The 16,272-nt window shown below is 40.4% G+C and overlaps 1 protein-coding gene and 1 long non-coding RNA gene across 3 annotated transcripts in view; one reads left to right on the top strand and one right to left on the bottom strand.

The window, feature by feature from the left end:
• Window positions 1-13,241, top strand: part of keap1a (kelch-like ECH-associated protein 1a) — a 16,310-nt gene extending 3,069 nt beyond the window's left edge. The window contains exons 2-12 of one of the 2 annotated variants that reach the window (XM_020614069.1): window positions 3,194-4,055; window positions 4,690-4,889; window positions 5,096-5,252; window positions 5,838-5,930; window positions 6,202-6,348; window positions 6,517-6,623; window positions 7,558-7,687; window positions 7,867-8,063; window positions 9,240-9,445; window positions 11,212-11,388; window positions 12,522-13,241. In XM_020614069.1, coding sequence (XP_020469725.1) covers window positions 3,843-4,055; window positions 4,690-4,889; window positions 5,096-5,252; window positions 5,838-5,930; window positions 6,202-6,348; window positions 6,517-6,623; window positions 7,558-7,687; window positions 7,867-8,063; window positions 9,240-9,445; window positions 11,212-11,388; window positions 12,522-12,718 — 1,824 coding nt within the window. In that variant the 5' untranslated portion in view covers window positions 3,194-3,842 and the 3' untranslated portion in view covers window positions 12,719-13,241. The remainder of the gene's footprint in view (window positions 1-3,193; window positions 4,056-4,689; window positions 4,890-5,095; window positions 5,253-5,837; window positions 5,931-6,201; window positions 6,349-6,516; window positions 6,624-7,557; window positions 7,688-7,866; window positions 8,064-9,239; window positions 9,446-11,211; window positions 11,389-12,521) is intronic. The other variant, XM_020614070.1, reaches the window with a different exon arrangement.
• LOC109968065 (uncharacterized) lies at window positions 9,511-10,119 on the bottom strand. Its single transcript, XR_002276047.1, has 3 exons — window positions 9,979-10,119; window positions 9,756-9,839; window positions 9,511-9,609 (listed from the first exon to the last, which is right to left on the bottom strand). It is a non-coding gene; the product is annotated as an uncharacterized LOC109968065 (long non-coding RNA).
• Window positions 13,242-16,272: the final 3,031 nt, after the last annotated feature.

Raw genomic sequence — 16,272 nt, 5'->3', positions numbered from 1 at the left:
ATGTAATTATGTAAGAATGTTAACACTGTTATATTTTTTTAGTATATTACTTGTGTGGTGTAGAAGAGAATTATTTATGTAGAGATACTGCTTGCAAACCAATGATGTAAGATGATGTCATGGGGTAGGACTGGATAAGTCTGACTTCTTCCTACTCCATTCAAGCATGTATTAGGTATAAGCAAATTGATATTGGATTAGCATTTGTTGGATATGTGTAAAATTATGTGTGTTGACATATCAACTGTCTTTACATGCTTGAAAGAATAAATCAAATCAAATCAAATCAAAAATTGGCACTTGGTGTGTTTAGTGTTCCCAATATGGTGAATGTGTGGTCAGAAGACAGGTCCTGCTTTTGACTGGAGTTTCTAAAAATGTGTTCAGAAGATGCTTATGAGCTGTTTGAGTTCCCAAATAGCAAAGCATAATATTTTCAAACTATCTGGATCAGTTTGGTTTTTATGGGTGAGTTGTGAGCTTCTTTTCATTTGTCAACAGCCACATAAAAAATATGTTTGACTAAACTCTTACTACATGCATTGTTACTGGTTAGGAACTTGGTCAAACTGGAATTTCGAAACCTCATTGAAATAAATAAAGTGCAGTGTCACAGTGTTCTCACAGTGTGTTTCTGCAGGCTTGAGCAACGTTTTTAATAGTAGTCAACTTGTGCACACTGTGTTTACACAGTAATTTACTGCTATCTCCCTTAAACCCTGATCAGGAGAGTAGGGCAGGCTGTATTTATCTCTTCCTTCCTTTGTTTTACTCCTTCAGTGATATCTTCCTTCAGCTAATTCCGCCGTCTATTTTTGCTCCTTACTCCCCCTTCTCCCCCCACTTTGTCATTCTCTCTTCTGCTCACTGTATGTTGCCCTCACAATCTCTTTCTCTCTCTAGATTTCTCTCCCCCCCTTTTTCCTTCTCACATTTCTGGTCCTATGACCAACTGTGACTGGCTGTAGGGTAAGTGGTATGGGAGCTCCAGGCTGAACAGATTTGATTGTACAACTTTGCAAAACTGCAGACAAAACCAGCATGTACATTGGTCAGTAAAATAAAAACATGTTTGGTGGAAATTGTATGTGATGGATTCTGATGGGGGAAAAACGAAATGAATGCAGATGATGATGCAGGTTCTGTGAGTATTTCTGTGATTGCCAGGGGGTCGGTATGTTTTTTTTCACCTGTAGGATTAGTGTTTGTCTATTTCATGCTAAAAATGGATCTGCTGCTCTTGAATCTAAGAGTCTTTGCATAGATGCATACTTGCTGTTTCTTTGACTGTTTCTTGCTGTCCAACTCAGGAGCCGACTTGTTCCACTTCAAGCTGTAGAAGCAAGTCACTCTGTTCAGTGGATATGCGGTTGTAGTGGGTTTTCTACGCTGTGTAAAGAAGCACACTGTGTATTTTAGGCAGCATCAACAACAACCAGAATAAAATCCATTAAGACAATAAAGATAAAATTGTCAAAATGATATAAAATACATAAACAGAAAATAAAAGCAAATTGACAAAGGTCATCAGGAAGTTGGTTCCATCTGTGTGCAGCATAGTAGCTAAAAGCAGCTTCACCCTGTTTGGATCTGACCCCGAGGTTCTGCCAGCTGACTGCTTCATAAAGAGCCCTGCTGGGTTTGTATTTTTCAAGAAGATCAGAAATGTATTTTGTATTAAGACACATTTTGGGGTATAGTTCTACCACAAGAAGGTTTGAAAACCTGCTGCAGCTTTAAGTGAAGCTAATTTAAATGTATCCAGGCATTTATATGCTCTAAGCATCAACAGGGTGACTCTAAAAGACCAAAGTCACTTGGAGAAATAGCTAAGTGAATCTGAGTGTTGTCCAAGTAGTTGTGATACACAGCGTTATTGTTGTGAGTTAACACAAAGGAAGCATGTACAGGTTAAATAGCAGAGTTCCAAGAATCAGACACTGGGGGACTTGACATGTCAGTGGTGGGCCGCCCAGATCTGTAATCACCAATTTTACCATTTTGAAGGTAATTCTCATGCACTACAAATCTAAATTCATTACATACAGTATAATAAATGTAAACCAGAATTAGGTGCATAGTGTCGGCCTGTAGGTGAGCTGAGGAATGTTTTGATTTTCATCACTCTAATAAGGAAGATCTATTGTAGGTGCTTCCCATGCTTGTGGTCAGCTAATTCGTATAAATCTTCTCATTTAACTCTTGGCATGAAAGCCAATAATCATACAGTATTTCCCAAAATGTTGAACTATACCTTAACAATTAACCTCAAAAATCCAAAGCAATCAGGCTCTAGGCATTACCTGATATTTTCCACCATGCTAGCTGCTGAGTGTTCCATAGGGACAGCTAGTTGACAAGAATCTAAGGAGACTCTTAATTAGTGCTTTATGAGACACAGGTGCACCATTTAAACTCATAGCCTGCAATTATGTTAAACTCACTACAGAGCCTACATTATGTCATCTACATCATCTGAGTGGAATAATAAAGATCCTTCAAGGACTTGTGATAAGCTGAGATGAGCTGGTTAATGACACCACCCTGCTGTGCCATTAGGGGGCGCTGCTCAGCCAGAGAAAAAGTAGGAACAAAGGAGTGAATGTGATTTTTAAGAACAGTGGAGAGTTTGGTCAGTGACAACTTGTGGTGTCTGATTGGAATTCACTCATACCTTCTGTTGGTTTAATTAGCGTGGATGTGTTTTTTATATGCTTAACATCTGTCCATTGTCTGCAGAGCCTCAATCGCTCCAATGACCCGAACACTGGGCAGGACGGTTAACTGTCTGGGCAGTTAACAGCAGTTAACTGGACAAATTACCATGCTGATTTTGAAGGGGAGAACAAGCTCTTTGAGATTGTTTTGATCTTTCGTTGATGATCATTTATTGGTATATCATAAAAGACGTCATAAATGTTTAATTTAGCATTAAATATCAAATAACCAGATTAAAACTACAGTGACAATTTCCTTAGGAGAAAGTTATTGCATAACGCATTGCAGCAAAAGACATCCCTTTTTTGTTTCAGCTACAGGGAAGTGAAATTTTGTGACCCACACCCCCACATATACAGAAGGGGAAAATGACAGTGACATATTTACATGCAGTTTTAATTCCATCAGCTTCTTTTCAAGTCACTAAAACTCTCATTCTTTTTAACTCGCACTGTTTTTCTTTTCTTTTTTGCAGGACACGTGTCACAGCAGATGGGATTAAGGAAAGACCTGCCAGGATACATTTGATTTTGCACTTTTGCACATGTTCCAACCACTTCCTCTTCTCCTGTGGGGTGCTGAATTGCAGAGGACTTTCTCAAATGTCAGAATGGATTACTTTCTAAACCGTGAAACCTGAAAAATCTGGAGCTGAGTGATCATGGTTTGACTCGTGCTTTGGAAACTGTCTGATCTTGAGACAAATGCTATCAGTCATGTTGGAGCCTGGATCTGTAGATGTGAGATTATTATGTGGTTCACCATCAGTCTGCAAGTTTGTTTACCCATTATATTTGTGCTGGGAAACGTATGACCTGGATAATGCAGCAGCTGGCTTTTCCTGTGCACTGCTTGCCTCCTGATTGTGTCTGGAATCACCAATGGATAATGTCACTATGCTGTTTTCATCCCTAATTTCTTTGGAGATGTCCAGTGAGTGAATAGAGTTTTTTTGTTAAATTAACAGAAGAATGGATGAACTAAAGACATGCGCTCAGCGGAGCCTGTACAGTAATGTATTAAAAGACCCATTGGGATAACAACTCAAAACTTTAAACTATAGAAGACTGGAAAGGTATTTACTCAAAAAAAAGTGGGTGTCCTCCTCTTCATCTCTACCCACAATGCATTGCGCTATGAGGAAGAAACGTCCCACATGTAATTCTGACTTCTCAGCTATTGTAGTTCCCTCCATGCATGGGTCTGGGTACCTTGACTACACTGTGGAGAATCATGCTTCCAGGTCCCTGGCAGTCATGCATGAGCTCAGACAGCAAGAGATGTTGTGTGATCTGGTGCTACATGTTGCGTACAAGGAAAGAACAGAGGACTTCAAGGTGATACACTGTCTAAATTAAATGGTCCAAAATCAGTGGGAAGTTTTTCTCAGTTTTAAAATGCTAGCAGGGAATGGAATTCTGAGACTGAACAAAGTCAGTAAAAGGTTATCAGAGAAGTCAAAGTACTTCCCAGTTTGTATTTGTGATTTGGAGTAATGGGGTAACAATGTGACAACTCACTTTATCACCAGCAAACATTGATGGTGGATGCTTTTAAGCTTCTAGATTGTTACCCCTAACCTGTTGTTCCCTATCTTCACACCATGTTCCCAGACGACTACATCTATATGCCAACCAGCCATAACATTATGACCACCTGCCTAATACTTTGTACACAGGAGTTGGTTGGCACTTGTGTCACTCTGTGGCTCACTGTGCATATTCTGTGAATCCATTTGCTTCCATAGTCCACTTCACTAATGTTACACCCTGTATATATTAAAGGAACTGGATACCAGACTCTCAGATGATGTTTGGTCAAATTGCTTGCCTGGCGCATGAGCCACAAAGGTTTTCCAGCCTTTGGGTTTCCATAGATAAGGGCTGTTTTTCATTCAATCGTTGACCAACTATAGTATCTTTTTTCCCAGGTGCACAGGGTTGTAGTCGTTGATTCAGTCTTTTTTCCCAGGTGCACAGGGTTGTACTGGCCTCTTGTAGCCCCTACTTCAGAGCCATGTTCACCAGCAGCTTCAGAGAGTGCAGCGCCTCGGAGGTCACCTTGTGTGATGTCTGTCCCCAGGTGGTTGGAATGCTCATTGACTTTGCATACACCTCCCGCATCACAGTGGGAGAGAAGTGTGTGTTACACGTTCTTTTGGCTGCTATGAGGTAAACGAAATTAAGCAGTAGTACATTGAGTCACTGAAAATTGATAACAGACTTGATATATTCTGTGCTGTTACTCCATTTATCTTTCAGGATTTAGTTAAATGCATTAAATCAGACTTTCATACTGAAATAAGAATAAAATGATCCTTTTACTGTAGGTGTGAAATATAAATGGTAATGTATCCTTTTCTGTTCTTCTCTGTAAGGTATCAGATGGAGGATGTGGCCAAGGCATGCTGTGACTTCCTCATTAAGCACCTAGAGCCAGCTAACGTTATCGGCATCGCCCGCTTTGCTGAGGAGATCGGCTGCATGGAGCTGCACCAGCACAGCCGAGAGTATATCAATACACACTTCAATGAGGTGAGATGCAAGAGTAGCAAGCACAGGTACACACCGACGTATATGTGCAGTCCTTAGTTTATTTCTAGTTTAGTGGTTGAGGTGATTTTCAGCAGCCTCTAAAACACTTGTTCTCACACAGCAAAACAGGAACTAAAAAAAATCAGGTATCCCAGACTTAATTCAAGGCTATTGTAAACTCTATGATGAATGATCCCTTTGCTGACTGTCTCTGTTTTTAGCATCCTTAATATTGACAGCTGTTTTGTAAGTTCCTCTGTCCTTAACCTCTTATACACTGTTGCCAGGTTTTGAGTAATGTTTGTGTGTTTGATGTTGGACTCTCCAGTCTGAAACCTGTAACACTGCTATTTTGGCCAAAATAGTTTTTAAAGAAGAGAGATCCGTGGGGATTTATCTGGTAAATTAAAGGTTAAATTATATAAAAATAAAATGTCTCCGACACCTGCTAGACCTACCAGTTCATGAAGAGACAAATTTAATTTAAAAACATATCCCAATGAGAAAGCAAAATTTGAAAAAGAACTAAAATATGAATGTACAGTATGCCTTTATCTGACCATGCTGTGTGTCCGTTGGTCCTAGGTGACTAAAGAAGATGAGTTCTTCAGCCTCACTCACTGCCAGCTGCTAGAGCTCATCAGTCAGGACAGTCTGAAGGTGCTTTGTGAGTCTGAGGTATGTGGCATTTAAATACGGTGTGACCAGCAACCAAAATATTAATCAGAGAGCATCAGAAAAAATGGAAGCCACAGAGTTGTGTACTTATAGTAAAATAATTATTAATTGGTCTATGTTTAGTCTGATATTGTGGTTTTGATTATTATTTTACCCAGCACTCATCCAAACATCTAAAGAAATCTCCACAATTGATGCTAGTTCTCACAACAATTTATCTACATGTAAATAACAGGCCACATACTTATATGTCTAAATAAATCCGTGCCAGGTGTATAAGGCCTGTACAGACTGGGTCGGCTGGGATATGGAGGGTCGAGCCCAGTATCTACATGCCCTCCTGAATGCGGTTCATATCTACGCTCTGCCTCCCAAGTTCTTAAAGAACCAGCTCCTGTCCTGTCCCATCCTCCGTAAGGTAAACCACAGCTTTTTACAATGTGTTTTCTTGTTATGGAACAGATGAGATTTCTACTTTTTGGTGGTATTTCAGTACAATATGTAACATATTCAAAAGATTTTTTTTTTCAATGCTCACTCACTTCTATTCTCATGTCAAGTTTTAATATTCTGTCCTTTCCTTCAGGCCAATACCTGTAAGGACTTCCTTTCTAAGATCTTCCAGGATATGACACTGAGGAGGCTGTCTCCTGCACCTAACCGCGGAACTCAGCTTATCTATGTGGCCGGCGGGTATTTATCTTGTCTTGTTTTCTCAACAACATTGCTTTGTTCTGCAGTGCATTACCAATTTCACGCTTAATGTAAGACATGATCAGGCCATAACAAACCTTTTGGGACTGTTTCTGATTTTGATAGTGAGAAACTGATTAGGAGACATTTTATTGCCACTAGATGACCACTTACAATGTACAAGTTGTGTGTGTGTTTGTGTCACTTGGCAAACTTGTCAGTTATGTTTACATCGTGTTAGATGGATCCAGGAGGTGTCTCAGTCTGCCACCCAGTGGCTTTTAGCAGAAATGCATCCAAATATTTTGGAAAAAGCTATTTTATGTTCCTGTGTTTGCTGTTATACCTGTAGGATATTTTTTGCTTTCAACTGCTTATTTGGCATCTTCATGGATTTAACATTTGTATTTTTGTCATAATATTTCATTGTTTTGTAAGTTAATGGGTGTGGATAATAGAGGTGATTCACTGATTTGAACCCTGCCTTACTCTAAATCAGGGGTGAGCAATCCTGGTCCTCGTGGGCGACGGCCCTCGAGGACCCAGGATTCCCTGCCCCTGCTCTAAATGGATGATTGGGGGCAACTGATGGTGTATGTAAGTGGAAGGAAGAGATGTTTACTGACATACCTGATGAAGGTCATATAGACTGAAATGAGGTGTATTTAATAAATTATTCAGCTTAAGTGAGGGTTTGGTTTGTTTGTTTTTTTTACATGTCTGCATGTTGCATGAATTACTTTGTACAACCACATTTCAAGCATGCATGATTCATTGTGGTGCATCATTTATTCTTTCTCAATCTTTAGGATTAAAATATATATGTATGCTTTAAGTTCTAGATTATATGACCTATTCCTAGTAAAAATCTTTATTTTACACTGGACATTCATCTGTTTATTTACCCACTCACTGTTTCCCTTTCTGTATTCAGATACAAGCAACATTCACTGGCCTCCACGGAGGCTTTTGATTTCACGAGGAATGTCTGGCTAAAACTGGCTGACATGGACACTCCATGCAGTGGTCTGGGAGCCTGTGCACTGTTAGGATTGCTCTACACCGTAGGTTACATCAGTTGCATTATGTAATACTACCAGTGAAATGCTACTCTCTGAATGACACATAATGGGATACACTACAACACAATTATATACAGTGTGATGGAAAGCTCTCTGATTTAGTTTTGTGCTTTTTTTACTCATCATAATCTCTCTTCTAATCCCTCTTTTCTGGAATCCAGGTTGGGGGTCGGAACATGTCACTTCAAAACAACACAGAGTCCAGCGCTCTGTCCTGCTACAACCCAATGACCAACCAGTGGAGCCAGCGAGCCTCCCTCAACATCCCCAGGAACAGGATCGGGGTGGCTGTGGTGGATGGCTGCATCTACGCAGTCGGCGGATCCCAAGGCTCGACACATCACAACACGGTAGAGAGGTGAGATGTTTCTGAGGTGCTCACTCAGTGTGTGTGTGTGTGTGTGTGTGTGTGTGTGTGTGTGAGGATTTAGTTTGTCAACAAGGCACTCGAGACGTAATTTGAGTTTTAATAACATATTTACTAGGATGAATGTAATGAGCACACACATACTCAGATGAAGTGCAGTTACTGTTGAAAGTATGGATAATGGCAGGAGAGAGGTTAAGTGAATAGCTACCTTTCAACATAAAGAGCAGTCAAGACGTCTTCAGGTATTCCTCTTAGCCTAATTAGACAACAACACGGGGCTCTTTTGAAGCAAGTTGAGACACACTTCCCAGGAATGTCGATCTGGTGGGGAATACTTTACCCCTTGTTGCAGCTACTGCAGAGCAGGGAAGAGTTTTAATGCTGTTATGAATCATTTAACACAACTCGGGTCTGATTTTGACATTCTTTTTTCATACCCAAAGAACTGTGCTTCAAATATAACCTTTACCTTTTTAACGCATGGGTTTAGATTTCTAAAAGATGCTAGTCGGGAGAATTATTAGAACTCATCAGACACCACTTTGAAGGATTCTCATGAGAAGATGCTAAATACAATGAAAGGTGGCCTAACACATCAAAGAAGATAAGAGTGTTGATATTAACAATAGTTGGCAGTAAAGGCTCTGCTCTTCAGGATGCTTCCCAAAGGAATCCAAGTAACATGCAAGAGATTCAAAGGGGAGTCATGCTGTGCCTCCCTGCTTAATTGTTAATCATGTTTTATTATTGGTTCTTGAAATGTGCTGCAGATGCTTGTGCAGTAATTTCAAGGTTCAGAGCGCAGAGTCATTGTCAACACAGTGGCCAAAGAAGGGACTTGAATTTAGTGCCTTTCTCATTGGGACTTTACCAGTGTCTGAGGGTAGGTGATGAAATATCAATCACCCACCTATCAGCAGTTTAAAGGTTTCAATATTAAAGGAGTTTTAAGACATTTTTGCAAATATGGATATTTGCTTTCTTGACGTGAGATCAGTGTCACTCTGATATGAAACTACAGCCAGGAGATAGCTGTCTTTGCTAGCTAGCCTAGTTTTATCCAGAGGTTAAAAAAATCCCCTAATATGTAATGTCACTAGGATGTGTCGGTAGATTACCACAGCATTGACTGCAAGCTCTATACAACTGCTGTTTGGTTTGCAGGTGGGATCCAGAGTCTGATCGCTGGTCCTTTGTTTGTCCGATGTCAGTTGCCCGTCTGGGTGCCGGAGTGGCAGCCTGCGGGGAGGTTCTGTACGTGGTGGGGGGATATGATGGACAGAACCGCATGAACACTGCAGAGAAATACCAACCTGACAATGACACATGGCACCAGCTGGCTCCCATGAGCTCTGTACGCAGTGGACTGGGTGAGTTTCTGTCCTTATGAGGGCCAAGTTGAGACTTGAACAGAATGAGGACATTTTGATTTAGGACTGTTACGGCCCTTGGCGTCACGAATGAGCAGAGAGTCTCTACAGGTGCGGTATGTTTATTTGCAGTCGGCAATGACCAGCTTCGAGCACCGTGAAAACTGAAATACAGAATAAACATATAGAAACACAAGTTTGCTACTTTAAAATATGTAAAAATGTGACTAACAATTACGAGAAATATGACACTTTACAATCAGTGTATTTCTACAACCTTATACAAGTAAGAACACCATATTTCACAAACCTTGCTGCGCTCACCAAGGCCGCAATAAAACCTGGATACCTTAGTTGCGTCTTCGGCCTGAAGCACTACTAGCTTGCGTGTTTTCTGAGATAAAGATAGAACCAAAACGACGTGAACGTATAGCGAGAAAAGTTACCAGAGAACTATGTAAGCATTTACATTAACAATAAGCATCAAACCAATAGACAAATCCCCAGTACAAACGACATTATGGTTTGCTTACATCCTCCACGGAGGTCATGAGGCGAGTGAAATGAAACCGGGAAAATATAACAATACAACGCTTCCTCATTCACGTTCCGGGGCAAACCTCTTCAGCGCCCTTATGCTGAGTGGATGATAATGAATCTGAGAGGGGGCTTTACGGTCAGTTACAAGGACTGTCACAATAATAGTTGTAAATTGTATGCATGTATATATATGTGTTTCACTTAATCTCATTTAACACACAATAATAGTTATAAATTGTATGCATGTATATCTATGTGTTTCACTTAATCTCATTTAACATGTTTGTGTGTGCATTCTGACCTTTTTGACATTTTGGAAAATTTGCTTTGCCTTGAGAAGATTGATACCGCTCACACATCTGTACATGCAATAAAGAGCAGCAGAGCTGTTTGGCTTATATTAGCATAAAAACTGGAAATGGGGGGACAGAGCCAACCTCGTGCAGTCAGAAGGTAACAGAATCCAGCCTACCAGGAACTCTAAAGCTTGTTAAATAACTTGATTCCTGGAGTCTCCACTGCTCCTGGCCAAGAAATTGTCCTCCTGCTACACTTCTGATTTTAGAAAGGCTATACAAATTAGAAAAGTGTTGTTTATTGGGCTTTAGAGGTGCTGATAGCCAGCTCATGTTGGTATCAGACAGAGCAAAGCTACCTGTTTTCAGTTGTTATGCTAAGCTGCCCGGCTACTGATTTCAGATACATATTTATCATATAAATATATGTGATACATACAGCAGACTGTATATCAAAATGCAAAAGTGAAACCAAAATATCACAAAATTTAGCAGCGTCTGTCTTGCCTTTGTGGCACACTTAGCAACAGTAGTTACCAGAGGTGGAGTCACTGTATCAGAGCAGTCAGTCACCAAAAACACATTATATTGTGTATATTGTTCTGTTGTCAAATAACTTATTTAAAACTAACTTCTACTTGTGCACAAATCAACATGATATCTACCTGAAATGTCAGAAATCATCTTTGGGAAACATTTACTTTGGCTCATGTCCCATTCAATAACATGGTTTATGACCTAGACTCCAACCAGCCAACAAGGGGGTGATCAACTCACAGTGGCTTCACTTCTGGCTACTGTCATCCATTTTTATATACAGTCTATGTGTGATATCAACATTGAAGTTCCTATTTAAACTCAGATAAGCCTCTTTTTTTTTCCAAAATGCCAAACTGTTTCTTCCTGTTCCCTCTCTCTCCATTTTTGCAGGGCTGGTGTGTGTGAACTCTTACCTGTACGCTATAGGAGGTTATGATGGGAGGACTCAGCTGTGCTCTATGGAGCGTTATAATGTAGCCAGGAACGTGTGGGAGCCTGCAGCTTCCATGCAGCACTGCCGCAGCGCACACGGAGTCGCAGTCCTCCAGAGGCGCATCTTCGTCCTCGGTCAGTTGCAGCATTAATCAAATTATAATGAGAATGAAAGTTCAAACGTGAGTTAATTGAAAAGAAGCTTTGCACAGAGTATCTACTGCAGAGCTGGAAGAAGTTAGCATGTGTCAAAGTTGTTAAAGCAGACAATCTATGACCAAGAAACTTTTATTAACGCTAGTAAGGCCAACATGTTTACTTCGTCAGGTTCATCAGATGTTTTAAATACATTTTAATACAATTATTTAAATCTTGTCTGCCATTTTTTTAATGATGTTGTTTTTTCTTCTCTAATTACTATTATGGTTTTTAGTATTTAGATTTATTTTAATAATTTTTTATTTTTATAGAAAGCATTTGGATGGGGCTGCAGTCACAGCCCCAAAAACTTGTTTTATTTTTGAGACGTTTCAGTTTATGATAGAAAATCCTTCATTTCTAACACTGATTTATTTCAAAAATTGTAGTGCTGATGCTGATGAGCCCAAGAAAAAAAGACAATGGTTATACATTTAGAAGAATCATAATCCAGGCTCATGAAGTAATTAAATGATTCTGATTAATCACAGCCACAAAAACTTGTTTTATTTTTGAGACGTTTCAGTTTATGATAGAAAATCCTTCATTTCTAACACTGATTTATTTCAAAAATTGCAGTGCTGATGCTGATGAGCCCAAGAAAAAAAGACAATGGTTATACATTTAGAAGAATCATAATCCAGGCTCATGAAGTAATTAAATGATTCTGATTAATGAGTAGACAGTCAGGCCAGGAGGTGGCCATTGCAAGCCGTTGTTCCTACAATTTAGGCTGCACTGTTTTATTTCAAACATGGCTCAGTGACTCAGTGTTTGTTTATTAAACAAACTATGTTTCCAGTGTTCAGAGCAAACAGACGTGAAGCAGAAAAATTAATTGTCAGATCAGGAAGTAATAACATCCCACATCACAAAATTTAATCAATGGAAAATCAAAGAGAAGGTTTTTTTTAATTGTTCTACTAATCCATTTATGAGCTGGAAATTAAATTGCTTAAAGATAGATTAATTGAGTTTAATTATTCATTGACACAACTGTTGAACACTTCCCTAATTGTTTTATTAACAGGTTCATTTAACATGACATTTGTTTGTGTGTGTCCATTCAGGAGGTTTTAACCAGCACGGCTTCCTGTCCAGTGTTGAGTGTTACTGTCCAGAAAGTAATGAATGGATGCATGTCACCGACATGCCCGTTGGACGCAGCGGCATGGGCGTCGCTGTTACCATGGAGCCCTGTCCTGGCACCCTGATGGAACCAGAGGACGAGGAGGAAGGAGCCACATATGGTGAGGACGAAATCTGATGAAGTCTCAAGTTTTGAATATAGTTTTAAGTGAGGCTGCTGACTGGGTTAAGTGCATTAAATAAAAACATTCCACTATGAAAACGTCTCACACATCTCACCCACATGGATCTCAGTTGTGTTGCCCCCGGAATAGTCTGAATGGAAACTACAGTATATCTCTACGTCACGTCTGCTGGGGGAACAAGTGATAAAGGAAAATTGGTAGCACTACAGAGACCTTGTAATGAACAAGGTGCTACAGATGTAATCTCAAATAACAGTACTGTTTAATTAAGTCGTTTTTTTTTTTCCTCTGCTGTTTTTAATCTCCTTAGTATTCAGTTTCACTGATAAATTTACAAAGTGAACTTTCAGCGACTTTCAGGGTCCTAATTTCTAATTACTCTACCTCCATCTCTGTCCAAATGCCAACATAGTTTCACTGAAAATTGCCATTTTTTTTAGTTTTGTTTTTTGTTCTTTGTTGTGAATTTACTATATTTCGTGAAAATAAAGACAATCAAATGCTAACTATTACATTTTTCACACCATTTCTTGAGCATTTTCATTTTCTCATAGCTTTGATATTAGAAAAGATAAGCGTGTTTTACTGACCCCCTGTGATCTCAGGTACTGGCATACATCCCCGGCCTGTAACGGCACAAGCGCCACCACTAGATGGTAGAATATGTCCAAAAACAGTTGTACACTGCACCCAAAATGTTTTATGTGTTGTTGGTTTGCCATGTAAAAGAAGTCCCAGCTTAAAAAATAACAAAGCAAAACAGTAAGGGCTCTAAATATGTTCACACATTGACAATAAAAGGGCACATTCCCAGAATTAAATATTTTTTTTGTGCACACTATGAGAAGTGATATCCTGTTTGGATAAGGAATATTTGTCTATGTTTTATGGCTCAGTGAGAATAATTACAGCAAACCAGCAGGGCTCTCACTGCAACCTTTGTTCCAGCAGTCTTGAAGAAACACAGAGTGTACTAGAGTCACTACAGCGTTAGTCATCAACCGCAGATGTCGCTTGTGTGTTTACTTATCTCTCTCTGCACTGCGGTTCTCCATCTCCTCCATGGCTCACCTGCAATTATCCCAGCAGGCCACCAAAGAAGAGAGTTCTGGACGAAGCTGTTATTTAAAAAAAAACGCATCCTTAGTTTCCTCACTCTTGATATTTCTGACAAAGAAGCAGCACTGGTGAAGGAGGGGGAAAAAAGTTTGCGTTTGTTTTACCGCTTTTCTGGTATAATAGAGAGGCAGGTGATTGCAGTCATATGTTTGTCTCCCTTTGACTCCATCTCCTATTTCACACTCATGGACATACGGTGCATTGTCAGCATTCATTATTGACAGGGGAACCTGTTGGGTGATGAGCAGAGGCAGAGGAGAAAGCAGCAGATCTCTGGTTGTGTGTTCGGGCCCCAGATAGTGAGAGCAAAGACGGCTGAGGGAGTAGAGGGCTCTTACTCACTACTTAAAGCCCTACACAAGTGACTCACATGCTGAACGTGTGACGCGGGCCTCTCACACACACACACACACGTATACACAAGTATATGTGCATCCATACACAAAAACATTTGTTCTTTATCTGTCACACACAAAAATACCAGCATATATATGTGTGTGTGTGTGTGTGTGTGTGTACATACTCATGCAAAACAAAGCTGGCTGTCTCTTATTCACAGGCTGTGGAAACAGATTTGCCTCAATGTGTTCATTGTCTCATGAGGGGGAGAGGAATACAGAAAGAGATGTTGCACTGTACAGCAGGGAGATTTGCCTTCCATAGAGACTCAGTGGAGACAAATTAATACACATATAGTACAGATGTTGCTGTTGTACAAGTCCATCTTTTTGTGTGCATTAATGCTGAACAGTTGCACAAGTCCAAAAGGAACTGTTGGAGGAGAGGCTCTTCCTCTGAGAGCAGAAAAGATACAGGGACTGGGAAGCGCTGCTGCCATCTCTAACTGTAACAACTTATTTTTTTTAATTAAATGTTGATTGGTCCACACACTAAAAACAGTGACTTTAGCATTAGAATTGGCTTTATTGGCCAGGAATGTCTCTCTGGTATAGTGGCTCTCAATGTGCATGTGCAGTGCTCTTCAATAAGGCAACAAATAAACAAGATGAGACTGAGAGAACAAAAAAGAAAATGAATGTGCAAACAAGAGAAAGGAATGTGCATTAGGAAAATAAATATAAAATTACTTATATAGATAGATAGATATAGATATACAGTTTAGATGCAGTTCCCAGATATATACTAAAGTGTATTTACTAGTTATTGCACTGAGGGTCGTCGTTCTATTATACAGTCATAGGTTCATCAGAGTGACGGCCCAGGGGAAGAAACTGACCTTATGTCTGGTTGTTTTGCTGTACAGTGACCTGTAGCACCGCCCAGAGGGGAGGAGTTCAAACAGTTTGTATCCGGGGTGTGAGGGGTCTGCAAAAAACTTCTCTGCCCTTCTTTTAATCTATGGGGTGTGTAGGTCCTCCATGGAGGGCAGGAAGATGCCGATTGTTCTTTCTGCAGTTCTGACTGTCCGCTGGACTCTGTTCTTGTCCTGTTTGGTTGCTGAGCCAAACCAGACAGTGGTGGAAGAGCAGAGAACAGACTCAGCGACTCTTCTGTAGAATCAGCAGCTCCTGAGGCAGGTTGAACTTCCTGAGCTGGCGCAGGAAGTACATCCTCTGCTGTGCCTTCTTGGTGATGGTCCTGATCTTGGACAACCACTTTAGGTCCTGGGAGACAGTGGAGTCCAAGTGGGTGGTTGTGTGTGTGTGGTGTCATTTTCTCGGTCTTCTGCAACCCATCCTGGATTACCTTCACCAGAGAATAGCCACTAAACATCAGACAGCTGGAAAAAACACCGGCAAGAGAAGACAGTGGGGTCCCTGGTTAAATTACGACAGATGTCGATATCGTGCAAATAAGGTCATTCCTTTAGTGCATAATGCTGTGCAGTTCCATAAACAGATGATTGGGCCTGACACCTTAGAGTGCTTGCATACTTTTTCTTCAGGCTTTGTAGACTGTCTATGTCTAGCTGGCCTTTTTCAGGTGTATGAACATGGAGAAGAGAAGCTAAAAGTGCTAATCTGACCACCAGTCATTGCATAACAGAGCTTGCAACTTTGCAGCAAGTTGCAATATGCACGCAGGGATTGAAAGTCTATAGGAGCTATAGTAAATACTGTCAGTAATGCCCAGGATGATGTAACATGAAGCTAGCCAGCCTTTTTCATGTCTCTTCACAGGGTGAAGGAAGCCTAAAGGGGCCGAAATGCCTGTTCCATCACTGAGTATTACAATAAGGCTTAGCTGTTGGATATGGCTTATTCTGCCTTATTCAGATCTGCACGCAGGCAGGAGCTCAAACTGAGTCTCTATACAAACTGAAGAGGTGGGGAGCTTGAACGCCAGTGGGCCTATAGTTGGATGTGTGTAGATGTGACCTTGGGAAGTAATGACCTCATCAACATCCCTACCTGCAAAGTTAATCTGTTATATTCTGAAAGATGCTCCTATGATGGAGCCACCCATG

Source organism: Monopterus albus, unplaced genomic scaffold (genome assembly GCF_001952655.1).
Source record: "Monopterus albus unplaced genomic scaffold, M_albus_1.0 scaffold141.1, whole genome shotgun sequence".
NCBI classification, from domain to species: domain Eukaryota; kingdom Metazoa; phylum Chordata; class Actinopteri; order Synbranchiformes; family Synbranchidae; genus Monopterus; species Monopterus albus.
Note: the sequence above shows the minus strand (reverse complement) of the source record. Positions and strands in the feature narration are given on the sequence as shown.